The sequence below is a fragment of the Macrosteles quadrilineatus genome, unplaced genomic scaffold (assembly GCF_028750875.1).
Source record: "Macrosteles quadrilineatus isolate MER2022 unplaced genomic scaffold, UCM_ALF_1.0 Scaffold_1__1_contigs__length_201487025, whole genome shotgun sequence".
In the NCBI taxonomy this organism is placed as follows: Eukaryota; Metazoa; Arthropoda; class Insecta; order Hemiptera; family Cicadellidae; genus Macrosteles; species Macrosteles quadrilineatus.
This window is the reverse complement of record NW_026542594.1, coordinates 88543525-88567343: the sequence shown is the minus strand read 5'-3', so window position 1 is coordinate 88567343 and position 23819 is coordinate 88543525. Positions and strand designations below refer to the sequence as shown.

Genomic DNA, 23819 nt, shown 5'->3' with positions numbered 1-23819 from the left:
GCAGTTTTCAAACCCTCATCGTAGCAGCTTTGGCTATTAATACAACTAGACATTCCATCCCCATGTTCAAATTGTAGCCAGTTTTTCAACCAAAATCGTCGTAGTTGGTGTGAACCACCGATCGACAGATTGCGTTGATCTAAATATTACTGATATTTTTGTCGAATACACAATCGTTTTAACCAATTCAAACAAATGGAATGTGAGCTATAGCAAGCTGTTTCTATTATGGCTCATCAACTTGGCCAGCAACAAATATAGGGTAGAAAATAGAGTTTTAGTCACTAGCGCAATCTATGACTGGGACTGGCTCACACAAGTAGTACGTTCTTTTTAACAAAGAATTGGGTACAAGAGGTGGTCCATAGATGGAGACGTCTACTATCTACTTCAGTATCCAATAGTCAATATGCTAAAAATTATTTGTTGAGCACACATCTTCATATGTAGTGGTTTAAAAAAACAACTGATGTACACTGTATCATAGACTAAATATAACACAATGAGTATGTTAAACATCTTGTATCTATGAATGTACGTACGGACATGGACATGCTAAACGATAAGCAAAACACTATGACGAAGCTGGAGACCATCTCCGACTCTGAATATAAATGCGAGCCGATGTTGGTTTTAATGTAGGTATCCGTGTAGGCCTTTTTTAACAGAGGGCCAGGCTTACAAGTCACCATGGGATTGCATAGCAGCTAGAACAGATTGTGCACCCTCGTTCACAGGTCCTCATTCTCCGTCAAATCCCAGGTCCTTGGTGAACCGTGAGAGCCTTTTGACTATGGTAACCTGTTCTTCCCTTTGATCTCTCATCAATAGGCCAAGGGATCTCATACGCAGACCTTGTAGGGCTGGGCACATAAATATACCTTCACAGCTTCACAAGGTCTCTGGCTGGGGCAAGCCGTAGCGAGATTTCCCTGAAAGGACTCAGCTCCTGAACTTGCTTGACCAGCCAATCCTTTGTGGCTGCGTCAACACAGCCTCCACCTTTCATCCTGGAGGCTTCATTAGAGTCAGCTTTGGGTGTACCACCCTTGCCCTGCTTTTTCCCAGCATCCTAGTTCCGGGAGGAACTGGCTTTGCAGGGAGCAGAGTTAGGGTGCTTGGCAGCCCACAACAGCCTCCTCTCACTTCTGGATAGCACCTTTTCGCCTTTGGCTAAAGCATCCGCTATCCTCCGTCTTTGCAACTCACCCCTGGAAAGTCGTTTTTTGTACGAGGGATCTCATTAGCAGACCTTGTAGGGCTGGGCACATAAATATACCTTCACAGCTTTCACAAAAGGTCTCTGGGTGGGGCAAGCCGTAGCGAGATTTCCGTGAAAGGACTCAGCTCCTGAACTTGCTTGACCAGCCAATCCTTTGTGACTGCGTCAGCACAACCTCCACCTTTCTTCCTGGAGGCTTCATTAGAGTCAGCTTTGGGGGTACCACCCTTGCCCTGCTTTTTTCAGCAACCTAGTTCCCGGAGGAACTGGCTTTGCAGGGAGCAGAGTTAGGGTGCTTGGCAGCCCACACCAGCCTCCTCTCACTTCTGGATAGCACCTTTTCGCCTTTGGCTAAAGCATCCGCTATCCTCCATCTTTGCAACTCGCCCCTGGAAAGTCGTTTTTCGTTCCTTTCCGGTTTCTGCGAGCTTGTCGTCATCGACAGATTTCAGTAGACCTTCCTCCTCCATTTGGGTCAGATTGTCTACATTGTTCTCACGAATACCGGGTATCTAAGTCCACCTCCCCTGTGACCCGATTAGAGAGAGGTAAGGGTTGCGTACGACTGGGTTACCCCTGGTTCCCAGAAGGCTCCGTTAAGACACTGAATATTAGGCCCCCAGTGCCACAAGACTCTTAGCACGGATCGCATTACACCTTAGTCTAGGGCCTCCCTCACTTGGTTCTGTAGGTGGACCAACACCCAGTGGCAGAAGGTAGCTCTCCGCAGCTTAGAAGTGAGAGTTGGGGTTTAGGTTGTGGCCAATCTGCCGAAACAACCCCGCATGCGAGGTTTGGCCGAAACGGCGTGAAATTTTCTCCCACTCACTACAGCCCCATACCTTCCTCCGTGTAGGCCTACTATTCTTAAATTACGTCCAATCAGTCAGTATTTCTTAAAATTTTACGTTTAAACTTAATACCCATGACCAAAATTTTATATTTAGGTGGTATATTCCTGGGAAATTATGGTGATTTTGAGTTGGTTCATAATTTAAGTACGCAAAATATAGTCAGTGGTATTAGAGTCTCTTTTAAGAATAGGCTAATTCAGCCTGTGTACAGACTCCCCTTGATTTTTAGTAAATAATATATGTAAATATTATATAAATATTAGTAAATATTGGTAGTAAGAGCAGAGCCCAAATCTGGAGGTATACGAAAATGTGTGCTAAGTAAAAAAAAAGTTAACTGTAGTAGCCTATATGATAACTTTCTATTCGCTTTGTTCCATATTTATGTCATGTGTATAATATGTGTAAAATGGACTTCTCCGTCAACAAATGGATAAGCAAAAAAAAAAAAAATATTTAGAAAAAGAGTACAGTATACGGTCACGGCCGCATTTAACTCCAGGCCGCGGCCTTTGAAGTGGCAACGTCGCAAGTGGTGTTGTAACAGCTGTTTTGTTTAGAAGCAGGTAATGGTATTTACGAAAGATTGGTTACTGGACAATGACAATATTAACTCCGCTTAAAATGTACAGATATTGATTATTAATTCATATTGCTTCGGTTTTCAATTCTTTATATTTTATTTTCAATATTTTAGTAAATTTTATGTTCACAAATTAAAATTTAAATCAATAAAGTGCGAAATAATGAGCTGATGTCATTTGTCTGCCATGTTATCTCATGGGACGTCTCGACGTCTGTCACTAAACAACACTACTTGCGACGTTGCCAATTCTACCAAGCCGCGGCCTGTAGTTAAAGGTGGCCGTGATACTGTCCTTAAGTCTAGCCATGTCTCTCTCTGCATAGCTACGAGTAGAGCCTATCAAGTACTTCAAGAAAATGTATTATTTTTTTATTGGTCAAATTAAATTACTCTAAGTCCGCACAGGCTTGCTATATCAGGGGTATTAAAATTATTATTTTGCTCCGGTTAATTCTTAACTTACCATCATTGACATTGCTATATTAAGATTTGTTGTTGTAGCTATAACCTAATTACTTACTTGTATACTTGTATACTTGAATTCTTCATCTTTGACAGAACCAGTCTGATAGATTGCGTTATATTTATTAACTAGCTGTAACCCGCGGGCTTTGCCCCGTTTAACTTCTTAATTTTCAAGATGATCTCGTTTGCATGGCTCAATCACGTCCTGGTTGAAGTTCGTTCGCTACGCTCACTCACCTTTAGATTGGAGCTCGTTCGCTGCGCTCACTTGCCTTAAGGTTAGCTCGTTCGCTACGCTCACTTGCCTTCAGGTTAGCTCGTTCGCTACGCTAACTCGCCTCCAGGTTGAAGTTCGTTCGCTACGCTCACTCACCTTTTGGTTGCAAATTGGCAGTTGTCATAAATGTAAAAGAAATAATAGTGCTGCACCCTGTTGGCAATCCTTCTAACTTTAAAGCTATTGAACATCATAGAACAGAACCAACTTGTTTAATTGAAACAGCTGTTAAGATTCATTAATTCCATTTCTCATAAGGTTAACATGGGAAGCTCCAGAGCCACTGGGGCGGAGCCGATTGGACGGATCACGAAATTGATGGTGTATAAACCTATTCCATGACATTCTACACGTATGTACCAAGTTTCGTGGCAATCGGTTCAGCGGTGTCCGAGTTTATCACCCCCAAACAAACAAACAAACAAATATATATACAAACATCCTCTTTTATACTTATAGATGATAAAAATAAAAATATAATTAAAGAGGTTAGTGCTTCGTACTTCCCATAAAAGCATTTAATCTAACTTTCTCAATCTCAAGTTGTTGACTAAACTTTTTAAAACATACTCCCATTCATAGTAGTTTCTCAACTTTATGGCACAATATCTGAAGCTTATTTTATTGTTAGTTCTGTCCGTTCGGTCATAAATTTTAGTAGTTTTTTTCTCTGTGGCCCGGTGCACTGTAAGTAGGTAGAGAGGTGGTGTTTTGTTTACAATTTTTTTCTTGTTATTTCAATCATGAAATTAACCCAAAAATAATGTAAAGAATAAATCTAATCCTTGAATCTAATGAAAGTGAAGTGAGTTGCATATTTATATTTTACATTGCAGCTGCATGGTTTGGTTTTAACTATAAATGGAGGCTGAAAAACAGCTGATCGTTAATTGTTTCTAGCACTTGTTGATGTTGAGATCATGTGTGCGAAGGGAAGGACGGAGTTGTCTGCAACAAAAAACCAAAGCACAGACAATATAATACCAAAGTGTCACGTCACTGTGAAGTAGTGTGTGTGTGAGTGTGTCGTCGTCCCCGTCAGTTGAGTTGGTTTGGTTTGGTTCTTTGGTTGTAACACCAAACACCATACTTTAATAAACAAACAATCACAACTTGCACATTCTGTCTCTTGATAAGATACTAAATTTAGATAGCATATCAGTAGTAAAAGCAGAGGAACCTAGTAAGTTTAGGCCTAACCGTCATATCCTAGTGTTTTATTTTTTACGGAAAAATGAATAATATTGCAATTTTTGGTGGAACAGGAATGACCGGCTTGTGTGTTGTAAAGGCTGCTTTGGATAAAGGTATGGTAATAAATGAAACAGAAACAGTGAAACTTAATTATTTTCATTATAAGTTAGGCCCTTATTTAGCCTAAGTTAAGTTAGCTTAAAAGTAAAATAGCAATCACAAGAAAATCTGTTGAACAACATAAACTCATGTACATTTTAGCTGATTGGAAAATGCAAACCCCCTAAAACATATAGGCCTAGGCTAAGCTTACTTAAACAAGTTTATTTTTACTTCTCTTATGCAACTTGTGAGATAGGTTGCAGCTTCTAACCTACCTAAGAACTAAAACCTACTTAAAGTTACTTATACTTGAATACTTGTATTCTTAATCCTTGACTGACAATGTCATATAGATTGTGTCATGGTTGTATTAATAGTCAAAGGTCATGTCTTTAAAAATTTAAAGACTTTGATTTATTTCTTTAAATACTATAGTAAAACTAATAGGCCTATTTAAGTTACAACTGGTGGTATTATTACAACCCTTTACTTCTTACACTAAAGCACTAAAGTTACGGCGCTTAGTTTATCTGTTGGTTCACTACTAAGCAATTGCTCCTAAACGTAAGGAACCAAACTGGTCCTAAGCATTCCTTTTTTTCTCGATGACATAACTTAAGTTAAATAATTAAGTTATACTTATCCAACCTAACTTAAATGTAGTTAGACCCACACTAAGTTCATTTACTTTGAGGTAAAATTTAACTTTTCAGTTTGTGGCCATAGCAAATGGTTAGAGCATTAACTTAGTTGAGATTTAATAACTGTTCTAGGCCTCAAAATCAAAGCTCTTCTCAGAGATCCTGCTAAACTACCCAAAGAGTATGAAGGAAAAGTTGAAGTGGTGCAAGGTGATGTCTTAAATGTTGAAGATGTGAAAAAGACATTAGAAGGGCAAGATGGCGTAATTGTTGTACTTGGAACACGTAACGATCTCAGTAAGTTTCTACATGTTAAAGAATCATTGTGAAGCGCATTATTATTATTATTATAATTTTTTTTTTTTTTTTGCAGAAGATAAGCGTCCAGTAACCGGACGTGGATTAGGCGTCCGGCAGTTAAGTTACTGTCATAACCTAACCTAACTAACCAAACTTGCTGAACTTAATGAAAAAATCTAATGAAGGTTAAATTCTGTTCATAAAATAAAATTATAAATGCTTCAAATTTTAACAAAATATGTAGGGCTAGAGTTAAGAAGAAATGGCATTCCAAGCTAAATCTTTGTCAAAAAGTTTCTACGATGGGATTCGATCTAGATACCACTTGAATGTCAGCCGAGTACTCTATCCACTACCCACAAACACCGATGGCTGTACATCGTATCGTTGTGGTAATGGTGTTCCGGGCCCCACAACCCGGTGACGTCACTGCCGGGCGCCTAATCCACGTTCGGTTACCAGACGCATATCCTCTGTGTATTTTTTTATATAGGCTATAATTTATAATAGTTTAAGTTAATAGCATCTATATACCTACATAATAATTTTATATAAAATCTAACTTATGATAGGTTAGGCTACACAAAACAAGATCAGGCCTAAATGTTGACATTTATGTGCAACTAACAAGTTGACGAAAACAAGGGAAATATCAGACAAGAAGAAATGTTGGTAATTCATTATGCGCTAAAACATTCTGTAAGGAACTAAGTTTTCTTCACTTTATACCCTGACTTTCCATTTAAAGCCTAGCTTTACCTAGATTATTTTACGCCACACTACTCTGTTTTAAAGAACTTCCCACACAAGGATTTAGTCCACAACAGCTGTTTGCTGCTAGTTTTTAAGGCCTATTTTGCTTGGAGCCATTGCAGGGATATTCACGAGGCGATAATCGCTCCACGATAGTTGCTGGGCACTGCTCTGGCGGAGTTTGCGTTGTCCTGTTTTGCTTGGAGCGACTATTGCAAGAGTCGCTAGCTACAGTCGCGGACCACTGCCCTGGGTACCAGTCTGAGCGATAATCGCGCCGCTACTGATGCACAGCGACACATGCGCAGAACCTCAAAACCCAGTTCACTGAGTAGGCACATTAACTAGGCATGCGGCCTCAGGTCCGCCAATTGAGCGGAGTAAGCAAGCTTTGATATAAACAAATAACTTTAACTTGTTTTCATGATTTAAATTGAATACATGATGACGTCACCATAGCAACAATCCAATTGAATTCTCGTGGTTGGTTGGAAGAGTTGAAGGAAATATGAATCCAGTCAGCTGTTTCTATTAGGTCATTGATTTTTACTTGTATCTATATATTAATTTGAACAGTATACATAAACAGTTCCCACACTCCGGACTACTCACCTTTACTACTTCCTTCACCGCTTCCTTCGTCGCGGACCATGTTTCCCTCCCTTCTCATAGCATTTTAGGATAACAGATACCTTAATCTAATCGTCATTGAATAGTTCCCACACTCCGGACTACTCGCCTTTACTACCTCCTTCACCACCTCCTACGCCGCGGACCTGTTTCCCTCCCTTCCCATAGCATTTAAGGATAACAGATACCTTAATCTAATCGTCATAAACAGTAACCACACTCCGGACTAATATTTACCACAAAACTAATAACAACAATTAAAAGAAATAGTCTGCTTGGAATAATTCAGTAAGGCCACCAGAAATTATGCGAATCGGTGTATTGTTAATCAACGCTTAAAGGTATTCATCGGACTCCTTTTCTTTTGTACTGTATTTTGTAAATAGGCCATATGTGCATGTGTAAGCTGAGTTGCCCGTGGGTACAGAATGTCGAGTCGCATACGCTACGATTCTTTGTTTACATCTACGTTGTTATCTCGTAACCATCATGGCAACACATAAGACTCATGTTAAATATTGCAAATTTTATGTCAGTCTTAAATTGTACAGGTATCATCAAATTGAAATATGTTTGTTTCGAAACATCAAAAATATTTGTCGAAATACCCCTGGTAAGTTTGGATTCAATATGTTCAGCCGTTATTGAGTTAATTGATTACATAGTTTGCATAAGGTCCGATCTCAAAGAGCTTCGCTCACTTCGCTCGCTCCGCTCAATAATTAGGTTAAAATGGCCATAATCTACTTTTTTGTTCACATTAATTTTTCTATTCATGTGCTGTTACGATTGTACTGTTTTGGATATTTATCCTTGGACATTAATTTCATTTTCTACATTAAATTGTGGAAGAAACAGGCGACTCTTTATTTCCAGAAAACTTTGCACTGTCATTGCTCAAATGGTTGTGTTTACATTTTTTAGGTAATCCTCGTCTATTCGAATTTAAATATAAAATGCTTGACTGTTCCAAGTTGACTAGATGTGTTATTTAGTTGTGGGTTTTAATACTCTATCAGTTCTTTGTAGGAATAAATATTTTTTATTTAGACTCCAAATTTTATTTTTCGACATTCATGTGATGACTCTTATTGATATCACTAATTTTTTTATTGATATAAATATAATACATTTTTTTATTGATATCACTACAGTTTTATATTTATATCCTATCTAGTGATACTTATCCGTCCCAAATCCTACATATCACTATGTATTTTCTATCGATCGTCTATTAATACTTCCACTAGGGTCAAGTAGAGCCTCGTCTTCTAACTCTTCCCTGAGGAGATACTTTAAAAAGTTACAACACACACTCATGACTTCACCATTCTGAGTGCTGGTATTCAACTAACTATGAAAATTGTGTGGCGACCGAAAATCAATCGCTTTAAGCACGGCCGCCGTAACAGCGTTAGTAGTTGAGCGATAATCCTGCAAATCGCTACAATCGCTCCAAGCAAAATTGGCCTTTATCAAATGTGGTTTCATTATGTACTACCATTGACTATACACAGAAATAGACTTCCCATGTAATGTAAAAATTTGAAGCCAAAAAAAGTGGTGCAATCTGTTGAGATGGTCACCAACTAATGACAATATTCTGTGTTAAGTGATAAATCAATCAGCTTTTTACTATGATACTGCATAGGTTTTAATTAATACTAGGTGAAACCCGTCGAAATCGACGGTTACTTTCAAGGCTTACGTTAATTCATCTAACTGCGATAAATTGGGTGAAATATACATATTTTGAGCATTTAGCATTGTTTAAAGGGTAATAAGTGTAAAAACAATAATGATTTTAATTATTGCGTTAGTCGCCAAATTTGGTTGATCATTCAATGATTAAAATATTTCCCATACCGTACGTCATCGGACTCATCGAAGTTATAATTAGTATGTTATATGATATCTCTTCCTTTGGAAGAACCTTTAAATAGTATTAGAATCGTATTGGTGGGTCTTTTGTAGTTAAACACTTCTATGATTTCATCAGTGTAAATATGATTTTATTTTAAAAGAAAATATTTTTTGGGAAGACATATTCTAACTTCAAAGGAAGGTATATCCGTTACAGTGTAAGTTTGATTTTTCCTTCGTCTGTTGCGTCAGTTCATATCGTACTTCTGTGCCAATGAACGAACCCTCTAGCATAGTTTTGAGAAATTTATTGTGTGGTTACTATTAAAGCTGGAATTCCTTGATATGGGGGATGTCAGTTGTCTCAGCCTTATCAATAACATAAAGTTGTCAAAATAATCTCTCTACGGAATGTTAGGTGTAGTGGAATACTTGAAGTGAAGTTGGCTTTTATTCTTGAACTGTTAGGGGCCTCCTTATTTATATGTTTATATGGTCTTGGCGGCTTCATTGGCAACAAATAATGCAAATGACATAGCAATGGGACATTTTGAAAAAGCAAAATACTGTAAATTGGCTGTTACGTATATATTGACATTTACATATTAGTAATCAATGTATCTTATAAAGGAATATGTGATCTAGTTTAAAGGAATATGAACTTTCTGTCATGACAGTAGCTGCTTAAATCGTATTTTCTCTTTGTACCATATTTTACAGCCAAAATGTAGTGTTATTTTCAAATGTTACCAACCCTGTGCGCCAAAGTCCGTAATATAGGCAGGTGCAAATAATCTGTCAAGATGGGTACTATTTTAGGCAAGGTTTCTATGTTTGGATTTTATTAGACACGATAAGAGCAGATATTTCTACATAAATATTTTATATGTGTAGAATAATATGATAAAATGTAGGCAAAAGTGGTGAAAAAGGCAGACACCAACCCGTACAATAGATATAAGATAGTTCAATAAGAAATCATTTAAGAATTGCTGTGATTAAAGGATTTTCCACTGATTTCGTAATGGAACGTTATATTGCAAAACATGACATGATAAAGAGGAAAATTAATTTTAAAATCAGAAAATAACATTGCAAATACTTATTTGGTACAATTCAGTAACTCCCAATAAATATGTGAAATACTATTTAAAATGAACAGCTGTTTTATTAAAAAGTATTATTCACATGGCCAAAATGTAAACAACTCTGTGGAGGGATCTTTAAAGGCTTCTGGGGCAGAGCCCTAAGGGATTTTGCTTAGTTTTTCTTTTGATAACTCATGTTCAGACCAAGACCTTTCTATGGACACCTCTACCAAGTTTCTACGCCCAACCGTTCTCTCAAATAAGGGGGGACAACGTTTCCAATTAAATATTTAAATTCCCCCATGTTAATCTTATGGGAGAAAATCCAACTTTGATGGCCTGTGGGGCAAAGCTCGAGGATTTTTATTACAGGAATTGGTGAAAGGGGGCGTCTACACAAAAAATTCTTTATTTAGACACGTCGTTTGTAAAAATCCGTCCATTATTAACGGAGGAGTAGTGTTTTGTAGAAATCGCCTTCACGTATTATATATAAGGATTCAATCCAATAGGCCTACTCTGGTGAGATGGTCCTGAACTTCATCTATTTTCTTGGTTTCAAACTTTCATATCACATGGGAAGTCTATTTCTGTGTATAGTCAATGGTACTACTGTAGGCTACTGTAATGACACCACTTTCCTAGGGAATATTTATCAATTTATAACTATTTTTTTTTATGGAACTTTTACTGGCCTCTTCTATGAAGAAAACAGCTTGTGACTCTCGTACCAAAGAAGCATGCTCTGCTGTGAGGGACGCGTTTGGTTTAGAAAGTGACACTTAAGCCTCTGAAATTGATGTGTTTCTCAGAAAACCCCCTAACTCAGACCAACCTTGTGTCAAATTTGGTATGACAGTTTAAATCCGTAAACGTTCACAATCAGTTCATTTTTCCTAATCTCTTTAAATAAGCTACTGCAATCCCCCCCTCCGAAAAATTTGTGTAAACCAAGCCTCCAAAATGGCAGTTTTATACCATTTGTTTGTCCAAAGTTATTGTGACAAATTATTTTACGCAATGTGTATACACTACCGCGTACTGTATTACATGCAGTAAAAATCTATATATATAATTATTTATGCCCGAGGGGGGGGGGCAGTCGCCCCCTTTGCCCCCCTTCTGGATCCGGCACTGACTTTCTGTATTAAGTGAAAAGTAGAGGTACACAATGACATTACCTTTTAGGTTAGTGAAAAAGAATTAAGATTAGGCCTATAATGTTTAGAACACAGTATTAACAATATATTTAGATTTCACCCCCCCCCCCCAACCATTAAAGCCCAATTGGCACCACTGGCAATGAGTGTGATGTTGGTGAAATGGCAGAGTTAAGATGCAGAGCATTAATTTCATTGATTAAATATTAATGATAGACAGTCGACATAAACTAATTTAATTGAGAATAAGATAAAACACACCAACTGAATGTAAACAGGTCAACTATAAACAAACTCATAACAATAGTTTATAACATAATTAACCATGTTAAAAGCAAATTAGGCAGGCAAGGTGAATATGAAAGTTAGACATTACAACATCCTCCCAACTTGGATATTCCGTGAGGTTACGAGTAGTGATTGTAATATTTAAGGATTTGTACAGATTCTTTTTGTTAAGTTAGCTTGGACACAGAAAACGTACTACTATAACCCAGAATGCCAACCGCATGGTAAAAAGCATTAAGCGGTTTGAGAGAGCTTTGCCTGTCAATCCGTAGGCAGCGCCACCAGCGTTGCCATGCTCTCTCAAACCGCTTAATGCTTTTTACCATGCGGTTGGCATTCTGGGTTATAGTAGTACGTTTTCTGTGGCTTGGAGTAGTATGGTGTAAAATATCGTACGTCACTCTTCCAAAATGTGTTCAAACCGGGCTCATAAAGTAATCTTGCACTCAACTTCGTCTCGCACTGGAACGACCACACTTGTCCGGTAAAAACTTATTTTCAGGAATAGTAACGTAATAAACTATTGAAAATTATAATTAAGCTTTTTTAATAAAAAATGTGATGTGTTCAACACCCTCTTCTCAGTTTACTGAGACCAATTAGTTATCAAAATATAAAAAGCATTAAATGGATTTCCGCGGGCCCCCCCGCAAGTTTGTTCAGCCCCCCTCCCCCAATGATCTTTAAAAACATTTCCCCATGTATTACCGCCTAAACTTGCAAGTTTGCAATAAACTTGACAAGGCATCTCCCGAGGCGTCATTATCGTCTTCCACGATCACGGCAAAATCGTAAATACTTCCCATAGTCATAAGTCATGGAAGAATGATTATCATAGTTTACCGTGATTGCAAATGCAACCAAACCTATGACATCATTAGATAGCAGCATCATCGTCTCCCGCGTTCACGGCCCAATCTAATATCACGGCCTAATATCTCCCCGCGACCCGTCGGTGGTGACAGGTAAATCATTTTTCCGTAATTGCGGCTAAATCCTAGATTACATTTCTCGCTAAAAAAGAAACGTCATTATCGTCTTCCGCAATCGCGGCAAAATATTGAACATCTGCGGCCGCGGAGACATCGTCATCGTCACCCGCGGGGAAATGTTCTCGTCGATATCCACGATCGCGGCAAAAGCGTAGGCATTATCTTTCAATTTCGTGAGTGTGATCAAGCTCGAGCTGATTTTCTCAGTATTCAGTACAATAATGCACAATTAAAAGTAAAAGCTTTTATATCCGTGAGGGATATAAAAGCTTTTACTTTTAATTGTGCATTATTGTACTGAATACTGAGAAAATCGGCTTAAGCTTCATTTTCTGACTTTGTGCTTAATCTCTCAAACTTGTAGTCCAGGCTCTGCTCGGCTCGAAAATCGACAATATAGGCCTATTATAAAAATCAACCCTTCCCAAACAAACCCGATTTTGAACCGATCTGATTTGGCCTGAGGCCCTTAGGTAAGTAACATTTTTGACCTGACTCGATGTAAACACATCTAGTACGAAGTAAATAAGTCTAAAGGGCAGCCTCCTAATAGTAAGACATGAAATTAAATGAAAATCCTTCTTAAGCATCAATGAAAGAATGGAATTATTTATTAGTTAGTGCCCTAGCCACCTAGGTTAATTTGCCGATTTGGTCGTAACAAAGTTTATTTTGTCGAATCAGCATAATCCTCTATGGTGTCACCTGCTGTGGGCTAGAAGGATTAACATTAATGTTTTATCTTCCCAGGCCAGAGGCCACATTGGTTATAAATACGGCCCTATTACTAGTAGTACGCTTATTCTGCGCGTAACGGGATGAGTGAACATGAGCGCAGTAATGAAAGAGTCCACCCACACCTAGCCTACTTACCGGTGTCACTAGTGAACATAATAATGTTATTTGTGTGTTGTATTTGCAAAACACCCAATCTCAGTCAACAACAATCCTAACTTCTCGTCCATTAATTAACCAAAGTCATTGGTAATATACGTAATGGATTTCCAACAGTTATCAATAGGAGGTAAATCCGTCGTTCCTGTACAAAACGTCTTTTGATTAAATGAAGCCTACAGTATTACTATATTTGTTATGAGGCCTATCATAAAAAAACTAAGCCAAACTGAACTAATCTAACTTAAATAAATTGCCAAAGCACAGTGTAAGGAATCTCCAAAAAAATATCGTATTGCTTACAATGATGATTTATAACAACGATAGCGTTATTATATAATCTAAAAATTATTAAAAATCCAATAAATGTTCATCTAACTAATGAATCTAAATGCCATAAACGGTTCCCACACTCCGCACTGCTTGAATTTACCACTTCCATCGCCACTACCAACGTTGTGGACCTGTTTCCCTCCCTTCCCCCAGCATTTTAGTATTGAATGTACATTAATCTAACTACCACAAACTGTTTTCACACTCAGAACTTCTCGCATTTACCAAATCCTTCCCCACTTCCTACGACGTGGACCTGTTTTCCTCCCTTCCCATAGCCTTTTGGTATTGCAGATGCATTTATCTAACTGCCACCAACGGTTCCCACACTCCGCACTGCTCGCCTTGACTACTTCCTTCAACACTTACTACGTCATGGACCTGTTTCCCACCCTTTCTATAGCATTTTAGTATTGCAACTGTTTCATTACAGATACATAAATCTAACTGTCACCAAATGGTTCCCACACTCCGCACTTCTCACCTTGACTACTTCCTTTATCACTTCCTACGTCGTGGAGATGTTTCCCTCCCTTCCCATAGCATTTTAGAATTTCAAATAGATTAATTGCACTTTCACAAAGGGTTCCCACACTCCGAACTGCTCGCCTTGACTGCATCCTTCACCACTTCCTACGTCAAGGACCTGTTTCCCTCCCTTCCCATAGCATTTTAGAATTGCAGTTACATTAATCTAACTGTCACAAAGGGTTTCTACACTCCAGAATGCTCGCCTCGACTACTTCCATTACCACTTCCTACGTCGTGGACCTGTTTCCCTCCCTTCATATAGCATTTTAGTATTGCAGGTACATTAAGGTCCCCTTCACACTGGGCCACCATGGTGGTGACACCGGTGGCTACGTTACATTAGCATTGATTTAAAAGGGACATCTTCACACTGAGCTTCCGGTGGCTACGTTACATTAGCATTGATTTAAAAGGGACATCTTCACACTGAGCTTTGGTGGCGCGTCTGGCCGCGCGACCAGAAATGCGGTGGCTCGGGGTTGCGATTTTCAGAGACACCAGTCTGGTGGCGCCACCACGTCGTACCATGGTTTCTTATCGGACTGTTCACATTGGAGCGACTGGCAGCGCCACCAGTCACTACCAGCGGGCATAACTCAGTACACTAGTTTACTAATCTTTTGAAGTTGTTAAGGTAATAAATATGGGGAAACGATTTTACTGATATAACAAAATGTATAGGTACTCTATTTCTTTTACATCTTTTCATCATTGCAATGTATACATTGAGTCAAGGTATTATAGTGTTATTAATAAATGGTATATTAACTATGTTTTTTTTTTAAATTTTCCACAACAATAGTAGCAGTTTCTCTTCTGGAGATATTTTTTCTTTCAGACGTCCCAGAAGCTTATCAAAACTTAAAACACTCATTCTTGAGTAAGTAGTAATTGTGAAACGTGTCAGGGTTATTTCTAAGGTCTTGGTAGTGAATGAAAAAAGTCTCTCTGGTACTTACATCTCATAAAAACGGATGAACAAAAATACGTTTTTTTTCTTATGTTTTCACAATAAAAAAAAAAAATATACGCTAAGCACCTGCCTCTTCGACGTCCAACTGTGAGCTTTGTGGCTGCAGCTGCACTGGTGGCTGAGCTGGTGGTCCATGCGCATTTTGACCGACCACCAGTGTCGCCACCGGTGTTGCCACCATGGTGGCCCAGTGTGAAGAGGCCCTAATCTAACTGTCACAAAGGGTTTCTACACTCCGGACTGCTCGCCTTGACTACTTCCTTCACTACTTCCTACATCGTAGACCTGTTTCCCTATATTTCCATAGCATTTAAGTATTACAAATACATTAACTTAACAGTCATAAAGGGTTTCCGTACTCCTTTCTTTTCACTGCTTACCTTTCCGCTTCCTTTACTACTCTCTACGTCGTGGACCTGCCCCCCCCCCCCCTACACATAGCATTTTAGTATAAAGATATATCAACATCTTTGAATATTTAATATTCAATGCCAACATTAAATTGAATAATGTAAAAAGCTGCTTTGTTCTAAATACATACGTATCTATTTTTAATTTAAAGGTGAATTTTAATACTGAACATAAAGTTCAATTTATTATTCTGAAAGCTGTGAAATTATAATGATATATATTCATAGATGCCAAACTGTTTACTCCATGAATGAAAGAGCTTAGAGTAAAAGTCGTTCTCTCTGTCTTAAGTAGACAACAAAATTGTTGGTCGCAAAACGTAAACAAATAAAAAGAAGAAGATGGTAGCTCCTAATGTTATTCTTATGGGACAAATTTAAAAATGTTTTTTTAAGTATTCTATAATTAATACTGGGCGGAATCGTCTAGAATTTTAATGGTGTCTTCCCACTGGTGTCATAATTATTTGTGCAAAATTTGAACGCTATAAGTGCGATGGTTCTTGAGTTTTTGGTGCGAACACACACACACACACACACTCACACACTCATACACAAGCGGACAACTTTTCTCCGACTCTGCTATTACACGATACATAGATTCGTTCACTTCGTTCACTCATCTATTATGCAACCAATTTTGACTGCGCCTTCACACAATCCACGAGGACAGTTAATGCAACCCGCATGACTGATGACAATTCTTTTACTTAGGCTGGTAGATAATTTATATCGATCGGTCAAGTAATAGTGTTAGTTTAGCTGTTGTAAACTACTTAAACTATAGGTTTTGAACACATTTTCATCATAAAAAAACATATTTTAATTCTCATATAAATATTGTTATGATAGGGGACCCATGTGGTTGAGCCTGTCACACTATCGCAGGCCCGTGTGCCAGTAAAATTTACCGAAAATCCCGGTCAAGGCTCACGGGCCCCCCTAGCTCGCGCCCCCCCCCCCCCCCCCGCACAATCGGTAGGCTACAATATTCCGATTAAAAATGTCACAGGCGTTAACAATAAAAAATCATATGCAAGCCTACAAAATCCAAATCCACTAGAGCTGTCAGTGTTGCAATTTTCATCATGTCATCAAAACTTACAATACCATCATCAATAGGTATATTTGAAACATTACCTATACAAATATCTGGATAACTTGCTGATTTATTATTAGCTTTGACAAATAATTACCTCTTTCCTGAGCATATTTATAGTATAACAACTTATTGTTATGGTAGATATTAAATACCTATATTATATCTTAACATCACATTAAACTTAAATACACAGAAAATATGTCCTAACTCTTCCCATTAATTAACCCCAAAAAACTTGTATTTACTGATTATGATTGTTGTGTTTTGTTTTAGGCCCCACAACTGTAATGTCTGAAGGGTTGAAAAATGTTATTGCAGGAATGAAATCATTGAACATTAATACGGTTTCAGTGTGTTTATCAGGTAGGTCTAAAAAGAAATGTGTTTCCATCAAAACGGCCATGTTTGATCTATGGTTATCCGACATAGGCCTAATGACAAATGTTTTACTTAGAATTAAATGCTTGTCCCTCCTTCCTGATTGATGGTCTTGAGCGGGATTCTAATTTTCTGGAGTAGGTAGCATATAAAAATATTACTGTCAGATACACATAGCCTACACTGACAGACAGAAGTTGAGAAAAGACCAGTTTCTGCTTTCTTAGGCTATGAAACATAAAATTAACCAATAATGTCATGATTGAAGACTATACACAATGCACAGACAAAACTGTAGAAATATTTACATATATTTTTCGTTAATCTGAGCCCAGTAAATATGAGTGTCTAGAAATCCAAACAACATTTTGTAGAAAAGACGTCAACTGAAGTTGTAGCTAGCTACTTTTTTGGAAATGTAGCAGTAATTTAGTTGTAGTTGTACATTTTAAAAGTAGCTTCCCCAACTATTTAAAAAGACGTACTATATAGGTATCTCATTTATTACTTTCTGGCCATACCATAGTAACTTATATGAGGAGGGTATTGTTTTTCATCAAAATTTTTGAGTTTGAGTTTTGGGTGAATCAATTATGTTCGTTTTTGGGTCCCCCTGAACCCAAAAAGTTGTTTTTTTGTTGAAGTTGTTTTCGAAGTGCTGTCTGTGTGTGTGTGTGTGTGTGTATGTGTGCGTCTGTCTGTATGTGTGGATGTGTACAGAGCCACACAGATTGTTTTTATTTTGATGAAATTTTGTATGTAGGTCTTAACCCATGGTTTTTTTTTTATTTAGATTTCTTACACGTTTGCTCGATACAGATCGTCAACTATAGGTGACACAAGACATTAAGTCAGTGCCCCAACTTGCAGGCCAAATTTCCCTTTTGTACTTCGTTGTATGTATCAATGTCTTTATCCATTAGTAGTCTGCCGATCTTTATTTGTGATATAAAACACAATAAAAGGTTATAATAAACACTCACCAACTCACTTGAAGAGGACTGGGCCAACTAACGCCTCGAGACTTGTAGAAATTTATGTGTAAAAATAATGATGCCATATGTACCGGTACAGGAAAAATCACCCACAAGAAAACCACAGCAACGGCATATTTAGGGACTATTCAAAGCCATAAAGTGTATACATGTTGACGTCAACAATAGTTTGCATCGGTCCAGTGAGATCAGACCAAGCTTTTCAACTAAGTTGATGCCGGTCAAAAATCCATAAGTCAACAGTCAACCATAGTTGACGTTGGTCTGTTGTAAAGGAATTTTTTTAACATGTCAGACTGAACGTTTCAATGGTGATTTTCCCATTAAAACTCATACAATAACAAAAAAATTTACAAAATTGGCCTGAACAATTTTTATTGAAATTTGGCATGTAAGGGGGTATACTTCTTTTGACTCTAAACAAGATGGTAGACTCCAGTGTTGGGGAAGCTACTTTTTAAATGTAGCTACAACTACAGCTACAATGAAATGTAGCTATAGCTACAATTTGAGCTGCTTTTCCAAAGACGTTACTTTTACTCCACGCAAATTATGTAAATGTAATTGCAACTACATTTTTAATGAACAAACACTCAAACAACAAAATGTCGGTATTGAATCTAACATTACTTGAAAAACTACTTATTCCTAGATTGTATTTTATTTGTTGGCATCATAAATCAAACTTACAACAACACAACCAAAATAGTGGATGTTCCATATCATATTTGGTACTTATTTTTAAATATTGCATTATTTTTAAGCATCTTAAATATGGAAATTTCATTAAGTTTAAAACACATTGACATACAAACAACCAAACTATATTTAAAAAGCTCATTTAAACATGTTGAAAATTGTAAAGTAAAAATAATATGTAGGCCTACTTGGCTATGTAACAAGTTGGCTATAGTAGGCTTTTTCTTACAAGGACTAAACCGATATATTCCTATTAATTGAACTTGGTATTCGACAAGAACTTACAAGAGCTGTTAGCAGGAGCAAACTATGCCAATTTTTCAATGTACCGTAAGTTGATCATGTTATATGGAGATTTTTTCGTTACAACTATTATGTAGTCTAGGCATATCTTTTTCATCAGGTAATTTCCTCTTCGTTATTTTAACAAACCTTTGAAAAATCTTTGTAATCCAACCAAGGAAGGGCTTGTGATGAGGAACCACAATCAACAGCTGAAGCAAATGTTGATAGACCAGCTTTCTCATTATTTTAAGGTTTAGTGTTGTTTTTCATTAAAACCCATGTTGAAACTATCGATAAAATATAGAAATTAAATTGATTACTAATGTCCCTGTCAATCACTTGCAAGCATTCAATAGCTTCTCTTGTCAATGGTAATGTTTAAATATTGTCTGCATCTAGCGATTTTATTTTTATCTGACAGTAACTTAATCATAGATCCTATTTTTGAAAGACATGTTTTTAGGCAAGGTTTATTATACTGTGTTGATCAGCTTGTGGGCTTCACTCACCTTAATTTGTTAATCCAGGACTCGTCAAAATGCAATACAACGAAGAGACACATTTCGTTTCGTGGGACCAAAAACAACGTCCCACTTCCTCAGGGAATTAAAACTTTATGTTTTTCGCGTACACGAGCTGAACGCCTAACCACGAGTCTTAAGTTTGAATCTCTTTTATTAGGTATTCCAGTAGTCAATAGTTAATTATTTGATTTTCACAAATTGTATTTTAAAGATAGTTGTAAACTCACCTCACAAAATTCATTTTAGGCTAGGCCTATTCTATAAATGTTTAAAGTTAATAACAAAGATATACGAATTACAAAAGGTATTTTATTGAAACAAATGAACCAACATGCAACAAAATTTAAAAGGCTAAGTTACGTTATAATGAAAGGACTGACAATGGAGTGTGGGCTGAAATTAAAATAAAATAGAAGATAAGTTTTAATTAAAGGTTCAAATTTACAATAGTATAATTTAGATGTGCTTTATCTCAGGTAGGGTGTCTTGCTGGCTTGAATGCTAAGAATTAATAAATTAAATAGTGTCCAAATAATGAATGTGTTAAACTTACAAAATCCCAACAATGAAAACTAAATTTTCAGGTTGTCCGAAAGGCAAGTCCAATGTGCACTGAATTTTAATGAGTTTAAAAGAAAATGTTTATACTTAATTTTGAAAAATAATGTTGGAGTTAGTCCTCTTGAGGTTGACTGTAATATAACTTGAATATAAACTGGTTTTTCTTGATGAAATTAATTATTTTAACTGGACTCCTTTTAACAGTTTCAACTTTTAACTATGGCTTCCCTTCTCTTCTGAATCTCAATGTTTATATAGGTCTATTGTTGAACACATGGATCAATGTTTCACTGCTTCTTGAACTTTTATTCCTTAAGGACTAGAGTCGGGACCACGTAAGTTTGCAGTTGAGGGAGGAGCCTATTTACTATATGGTTTTGAATGAACCAATGAGAACCGTTCGGTGTTGCCAAATCTATTAATACCAGCTGAGTTGAAAATATTGCTTAGTATATTTTAATTAGGGTTGTCAACGGGTGATGTGGCAACGTCGCACTAGCCTTGTCTTGTGATTGGCTGCCACCAACTGCAAACTTACGTGGTCCCGACTCTAATTTTGAAATTATATTATAAGAAATTTTAATGTATTGCAATTCTCTTACATATTTAATAAATAACTAAGTTGTGGGCTTTGTAAAAGAAATATATAAACGCTATGGAATGAATATTATTAATGATTAGTTGAACAGATTAATGAAATTGTATAAATTGGGAAAATAAATACTAGGCCAGCCTTTCTGAATAGTGAATAAAGATGTATGAACAAAAGTTAACATTTTAAGAAACTTAATGCTAAAAAAATGATTGAATGAATGAAATTAAATATAACATAGTTTCCATGTCTAATAGTAACAAACTAGGTTACATTCATTCCAACAGAAAAAGGAAACATAACTTAAATGACATTTTATATATAAAACTAAATTTTTAAATTACTTATAAGCTAATTGTGGTGGTAGAAAAAATGTTGTGTCGGCCATGTCATTGTCGCTCTCAAAATGTATGGCCACACTCAGCTAAAAAGCATTTTATGAAGCCATCTACAGTTCTCGAGCGATGTACTTTGGGCTCTCAATACACAACATAAATACTAGGGTTAATTATTCTAACACGATTCAATGTTAATTTATATTTTTCCAGCATTCTTATTCTACGAACCAGAAAAGGTTCCCGCCATGTTTCATGAGATCAACGCAGATCACCAGAGAATGTTCAACACACTGAAGGAGTGTGATCTTCAATGGATTGCTGTAAACCCTCCCCACATAGCTGATCAACCACCGACTGGCTACATAACCAAGCATGGTGCGTCTACAGGTCACAGAGTCATCTCTAAGTATGACCTGGGCCAATTCTTTGTAGACTCCCTTTCTATGCCAGAACACTACCAGAAGGTGGTGGGGATTGCTAGCAATCCCCAGAAATAGATCAAAGAAATCACCCAAACTGGGAACAACCAGCGATTCCCAGCAATTTAAACAACATGAATAATCGGCCAAATTAGAAATTTATTATTATGAAATGTGTTAGAAATATTATGTGTAGGCTACCTAAAGTGCCCTAAAAAGTACCTAAAGTAATTATGTGAGGAGTTATTTTACAAAAATTGGTTTGACAGGATGCATTGCACGACATCCAAGCGTCACAACGTCCAACCAAAATATAAATCTTGAACTGTGACTGTTTCACAACGTCCAAATCTCATCATGTCCAAAATACAGTAACTGCAATAAACATAGTCTTTCTACAAGCTCTGGATGAAATTGGTCTTCGTGAAAATGCGCTTTTTACACTCTTAAAAAAGTAGCAGTTGCACCACCTCCAAAGCCGCTGAAAGTTCCACGACATCCAATAGCTCAGCACTGTTCCAAGACGTACTGAGCGCCTGGGCCTGCACACTGTGAATACTGTTATACCGACTGCATACTACCCTAACCTAACCTAGCTCCGTATGCAGGAGCTCTGGACGTCGTGCGACAGTGTGCAACTGGCAGCGGCTTTGGACGTGGTGCTACTGCTAAGCTTTTAAGAGTATAAAGTATGCTATTGAATGATGACTAATCCCATGACATCCAAAGCTTGTAAAAAGACTATGTTTCTCGCAGTTACTGTACTTTTGGACATGATGAGATTTGGACGTTGTGCAATAGTCGAATAGTTTATACATTAGAGTCCTGCAAACTCGGTACTCGATAACCCGGCCTACGTCTACGTCTGGATAACTCGGCCATCACCAATTAGTGATTTTTACTTTCTCCCCCTATACCATAGTATATGGAGAAAGTATTGTTTTCGTCAAAATTTTCGAGTTTGAGTTTTGAGTGGATATATTCGTTTTGGGTCCCCCTGGACCCAAAAAAGTGGTTTTCGAAGTGATGTCTGTGTGTGTGTGTGTGTGTGTGTGTGTGTGTGTGTGTGTGTGTGTGTGTGTGTGTGTGTGTGTGTGTGTGTCTGGATGTGTACAGAGCTAGGGAGTACACCTGTGGTCCGATTTCGATGAAATTTGGTATGTAGGTTCTAATCCATGGTATCTCCAGGCGTTTTTTTCATTTTTTTGAAATTTTGATTTTTAATGGGGATTTTCCCATAAAAACCCATAAAAAACCTGAAAAATCGGATTTTCTCGAAAATGGCCCGAAAGATTTTGATAAAAATTTAGTATGGTGTAGCCCTTTAAATTCTGAACAAAATGGTACAAATCCCATTTCTGTAAAAATTACGGTTCAAAAGTTATGGTAAATTATGTTATTTCCCCATAAAACCCCAATAAAATAACGAAAAATAGGATTTTAGAAAAAAATCCGGTTTTATTATAACATAGTATGTTATGGTCCTTAAAGTTTTGATAGCTTTTTCATTTAAAAAAAATTTAAATTTTTAATGGGAATTTTCCCATAAAACCCCATAAAATAACAGAAAAATAGGATTTTCCCAAAAACGGCCCGAACGGTTTTGATAAACAATTTGTATGTAATAGTCCTTTATATTCTGAACAAAATGGTACAAATCCCATTTCTGTAAATACTATGGTTCAAAAGTTATTGTAAATTATGTTATTTCCCCATAAAATAACGTAAAAATCAGATTTTCACAAAAATGGCCCGAACGATTTTGAAAAATATTAGTATGTAGTCCTTTAAATTCTGAACAAAATCGTACAAATTACATTTCCGTATATTTACTTTCACCGCTTACACATGATACAGTAAAGGTTGTTGACAAACTTATGGGAGAAAGTATGTGTCAGAATGCTGATACCGTTTATTTAGTCTGAGTTAAAGGTGGACAAAGCCAGCTCAAGTCAAATCATTCGCAACTCATACCAAGGATTTGTTTTACCATATCTGATGACTTAATACTGACTTGTAATATAAGTATAAAAGGCAGTTAAAAAGCTACAATTTTATTGTTCTTATTTTTAACCCTAGTTCCCGATAACCCAGCGTTTCACAAACTCGGCACCCTTCCAGTCCACATTACACAGAGTTTGCGGGACTCAACTGTATTGGACGTCGTGAGACAGCTCAAAAATTATATTTTGGACGTCATGACACTGTGACATATATCACTGGACGTTGTGTAACACACTCTCGTTTGACGTATAGTCAATAAACAATAAATAAAATATCAGGGATCAATTTAGGCCTACTGTTATTTATTTTCGCTAAAAGTTTTAATACTATAACACAAATTTAATGTATACCCTATTTAAAATATTA

General features: G+C 37.0%; 1 protein-coding gene across 1 annotated transcript; it reads left to right on the top strand.

Annotated features, from left to right (window-relative positions):
• Positions 1–4448: 4448 nt before the first annotated feature.
• Positions 4449–22363, top strand: LOC129006004 (flavin reductase (NADPH)-like). Its single transcript, XM_054435095.1, has 4 exons — positions 4449–4711; positions 5474–5638; positions 16932–17021; positions 21241–22363. The coding sequence occupies exons 1-4, from the start codon at positions 4639–4641 to the stop codon at positions 21525–21527; spliced, it is 615 nt and encodes a 204-aa protein (XP_054291070.1). The 5' UTR covers positions 4449–4638; the 3' UTR covers positions 21528–22363.
• Positions 22364–23819: the final 1456 nt, after the last annotated feature.

Excerpts from the sequence above, each read along its gene's own strand:
- LOC129006004 (XM_054435095.1), top strand. The coding sequence starts at position 4,639 with ATGAATAATATTGCAATTTTTGGTGGAACAGGAATGACCGGCTTGTGT. Across the intron at positions 4,712-5,473 it reads AAAGGCTGCTTTGGATAAAG|GCCTCAAAATCAAAGCTCTT; the intron begins GTATGGTAATAA and ends TAACTGTTCTAG. Across the intron at positions 17,022-21,240 it reads GGTTTCAGTGTGTTTATCAG|CATTCTTATTCTACGAACCA; the intron begins GTAGGTCTAAAA and ends ATATTTTTCCAG.